General features: G+C 41.4%; 1 protein-coding gene across 1 annotated transcript; it reads left to right on the top strand.

The window, feature by feature from the left end:
* Positions 1-2,012: 2,012 nt before the first annotated feature.
* On the top strand, positions 2,013-3,849 carry LOC306799546 (uncharacterized protein). The gene is made up of 2 exons (XM_079300703.1): positions 2,013-2,066; positions 2,652-3,849. Exon 2 carries the CDS (start codon positions 2,677-2,679, stop codon positions 3,352-3,354), a length of 678 nt encoding a protein of 225 aa, XP_079156829.1. The 5' UTR covers positions 2,013-2,066; positions 2,652-2,676; the 3' UTR covers positions 3,355-3,849.
* The last annotated feature ends 603 nt before the right edge of the window (positions 3,850-4,452 follow it).

Raw genomic sequence — 4,452 nt, forward strand, 5'->3', positions numbered from 1 at the left:
CAGAAACTGAGGCTAGAACCTTTCCACCTGGTCCTTTAGCTGAGATTTTATTAAGTCATGAACTATGGAGGGAAGGATAAAAATAGAAACATACATGCAGCCCTAACCATAAAAAGAACTTGTATTTTAGCAATAACAAATATGCATCTTTTACAGTATTTCTATTTTGCTGATACTCAAAGTCCAATGGACTAATTTTTTGGTATTAAGCATCATAGATTAGAGCTGAAGTACTAATATTCTATGAAAAGCCATCTAAATTAGTTTTGATTGGACTTTTATTGTTGATTTTATTGTATCAGATGCTGTTTATTCCATTCAGAATGACACATAAAAAACCCATTTATTATTTTTTTGTGACACTAATTTGGTGTGCAATATGACCTTTTTGTCCCCCTGCCCATCTCTTTAAAAGTAGTAACTGTAAAATTTTGCTTAAAAAATCCAAGCAGCAGAGACATAACAAAAAACAAAAAAAGCAGGACCCCCAAACAAGCAAACAAAGCTACAAAAAACACCCTGGAAACCAAAACTCTGGTTTTCTTCATGCTTGGTTAGTCTATTAGAAAAGACTTAGTTGCAGCAAACTGCTACCCAAAATAGTAGTGAGGAAGAGAATGCTATAGTTTATAGAAAAGTATTGGCATAGCTGGAGATCAGTTACATTACCTAGTATCCATCCACTGTTCTCTTTGTAGTAGGAGATACGCCTGCAGTGCTTTGGAGACGAGAAAAACTGAAAACAAAGCACTCTCTACATACACACAATGCTGTATTGCAATGAACCTTTTCAATGTGTTAATACAGTAAAATACCCATTATCTGAATTCCATATTCTTCAATTACCATAGCTTGTGATTCAGATAAATGAGAATCACCAAGATATAAACTTGCACCATATATTAACTCACTGGATATTAATCTCTTCCTCATATTATTTGTATAATCTGCAGCATGATTTGGCACATAAACACAGCAGGTTAAGTTTATTGTACAAATTCAGTGCAAATTATCTCTTGCACCAAAAAAACGCATTCAAGTTATACCTCAAGGTACAAATCTGAATTAATGTAAACCAGGCTTTGTGTGTTCAAGTTTGTAAGCATATCCTAGCAGATTCATCAGGAAGAAGGCTAGTCAGTGCAGATCAAAAATTAGAAACTATTATCTGTGTTGCAGCACATGTATAAGTGAAGATAGGATCTACTTTCATTATTCTCCAGCTGCTGGAAGATTTCAAATAGTATTTTGGATTGCTTCTTCTATTTCTATTAGAGAATGGAGTACAGAAAGTCTTGGGGCAATTGAAGCCCTATAGTAAATTGTTTGAAGTAGATGCAGGTAGATAATTTGTGAATTTTGTTCCTAGAATTACAATTAGAGATGATGCTGAAAGTAGCTTTTCTGAACATCAGAAGTGCAGATAAAGTTTATTGTTTTGTGGGAAGGTTTAGTTGGATGTAGTGCTGCTCTTTAAAGATTAGGCCAGCCTCATTAAACCTGGATACACATTAACCATTTCGATCTACAGCTTCTGCCTGTCTTCATGTTTAGCATTTGGTTGGTGCTGAATGCTTACTTCATTTTTAGGCTTAGCTTGTTCAAGCAGCTGAAGTTTTCCTGTTTGCTTTTTTTCTGATGGAAAACATGCACACTGGGAATCCAGAATACCTCACCCTCTTTTGGTGCTGTGCTACCTTCTTGCTGACTGTCAGGGATGGGAAGGGCCATAGGTATTGCTCCTGTAGAATGCGTGAATCGGATATGTTTGGTATTGAGGTGGGAAAAAAGTGCCATCCAATCCTGGTATTAATTTTGATGCTCAAAGATGACATAAAGGCTGCACGGCAGGGAGCAATGCCCACTGAGGAGGAAGGAAGCAGCCCTGCACTCCTCTGTGATTGGGACTGACTGTGTTGTTGCTGGGTGGAACAGTGTAATGCTGTTGCTGCTCCTGCTCCAGCACTGTGATGTTTCTGTTCCAGATTGTGCTGACTCACATTCAAGAAAATATGATACACAGACACAATGCACTGTAACTCTTTTCCTTCCCCCCAGTAACCTCGGTAAGTGTTTGGTTTCTTTTTCCTCTCTTTGGTTAGCATGGTGCAAATATAGCTTTACTGTTAGAATTAATAGGAGGGGGAAAGGCAACCTTGTAAACAAACTGCTAGCAGACAGATTAATCTTGGACAGGGCATTTAAATGCAACCTGCTGTTTGTGGTACCTCCACCTTCCTTTAAAGCTGATCAATCCCGATAATTCACCCCTCACTACAAACTACACTTGTTAGAGCTGTGTTCTTAAATGGAAGAAGTGCTTACAATGCCCATTTACAACTGTATTCTGTTTAATTAGTCAGCACAGCCAGTGCTGCAGGGATAGATCGCTTGCCTTTAAAGATTTGAGAATGTTAATAGTACAGTATATCATTTTAATTATTATTGGATTAATGTTGTGTCTCGAAGAACATCTAATGCAAATCACAAGAAATGGCCTGAAGTGACCCAAGGGTTGTGCTTTATTAGAAAAGTAATAGGTCCATTGCTTAAATATAAAAAGAGGTTCTTTCTTCAAATGTCACTCTGCACTGGGCTTCTCCGTGTGTGTATGTGGAAATGAAATCCTTTTACTTCCACTTTGTCCACAGAAAGTTTCTGTAGCTCATGCATTAAATGGCTGAGAGAGCAGCTGTAATAGCAAGAGATGAAGAGGAGATCCAAAACAGCAGCGATGATGAAGACCGATGTCCGACTCACGATGCTGCACCAGCACGCCCTGGTTGCTCTGCTCGGCTAGGCAGCGCTAATAAAGACAAGGGACACCCAGGAGTGCCAGAAAGGCTGGCTGTCCTCTCCAGCAGGGCAGTGGCCCAGCTGAAGGCCCTGCCTGGCCCAGGGACAGTCAGTGCACAGAGGACAGCCCCTGGGCTGGCTGAGCATCCCCCGGCAGCTGTAGATGCCTTGTTAGGCTCCTCCTCATGCCCTGGCAGCCCGCTAGCCTCCCTGCCTGCCACCATCCACTGTGGCAATGGCAAATGGTGCTCAGAGGGGCGGCAGGCAGGGAGCGGCACCCAGGGCAGCAGGGCCTCCTGCAGCTTGGGCAGTGTCATCTGGATGAAGACCACAACAGTAATGGAGACCTTAGAAAACAAGAAAAAGGAGGAAAAGGAGAAGTACCGGCTCCAGCTAGCCATGTACCGACGGCTCCTGCTGCTGCGCTCCATCAGGAGTTTGCACAGGCAGCTGGAGCAGCAGCAGGCCAGGCTGCAGGAATGCTATGGTGTGGTGATAAACACAAAGAAAGAAGTGTTGAAACACATTTGCTCAACCTCGCCCTCACCTTCGCCGTAATCGTGTTACTGCCTGCAGAAATGAGCTTTGCAATGCCACCAGAGCTGCCAGTAAACTTGCATGCCACAGGGAGGGTATCCTCGTGTGCAGATCCAGAAGAGAGAAGGTACAGCCTTGTCCCCTGAATTTATTTGGAGGAAAAAAGAACAAGGGTGAAGCTGTGCAAGAAGCTGACTCCCAAAGCCCATTCAAAGCTACAAGGTGAAAAAGGATTTTTTTGGCAGATAGGTTTGTAAAAGAAAAAAAAAAAATCACCACAAACTGGGAACCTAGTCGGTTACCTGATCCGTAAAGGTGGCTAGATGTAAGGTTGCTGCCTGCTGAATATGATATGGCACACCTCCCTTCTACTTTCAGAGCCAACAAAATTTGAACAGAATTAGGGTTTATTTGTCTGCAAGAATACCTGAATTTAAAAAGCCAGTATATTTGAAACACTTAGGCTCAGGCTTGATAATATCTACCTAGATGCCTCTTTTTTGCAAAACTCCTAAGGGCACCGTATGTTTGCAACCTCAACTTTCCTTTAAAATTTATTCAGATTAATCAGAACTATTGTGAGAAGGTAGGACAGCCAAACATACACAGGGAAAGAGTGCAAATGCCTCAGCCTGATTTCCTCAGGAAAGTAATGTGAAAACAAAGGCCTTGTAGTCTAACTTTGCACTGGAAACCCAGGCTGGCAGTGCCAGGGGAATGTTCAAGGTCTGCACAATTATTAATCTGCTGCTAATTCCCAGTGGCACTAGCATCTGCAAATCAAGCATATTTTGTGCCTTACTGCTGTCATTTAATGGAAGTTGGTGACAATTAGCACTTTTTATCCAGGTGTATTAGACATGTGGAAAACCCTGGAGCGCTGTTTCTCCAATTGCAAGGTTAGGATGCCTGCAGGGAAATTGATGTCAGTATGCAACAAACACGCAGGGAAAATGAAAACAAAAAGATGCAACTCTTTTGTATGCATTTAAAAGGCAATGTGAGTCACTATTATTGAACAGCAAATTGAATTGTTGAATGTGCTCTTTTAGGATTGGAAGCAAAATATGATTCAAGAAGAAAAGATACAGAAAAGTTTCCTATTCTAGGATTTCAAGG

Source organism: Erithacus rubecula, assembly GCF_903797595.1.
Source record: "Erithacus rubecula genome assembly, chromosome: 3".
In the NCBI taxonomy this organism is placed as follows: domain Eukaryota; kingdom Metazoa; phylum Chordata; class Aves; order Passeriformes; family Muscicapidae; genus Erithacus; species Erithacus rubecula.

What these genes read in the sequence shown, in the direction of transcription:
- LOC306799546 (XM_079300703.1), top strand. Translation starts at nt 2,677, where the DNA reads ATGGCTGAGAGAGCAGCTGTAATAGCAAGAGATGAAGAGGAGATCCAA.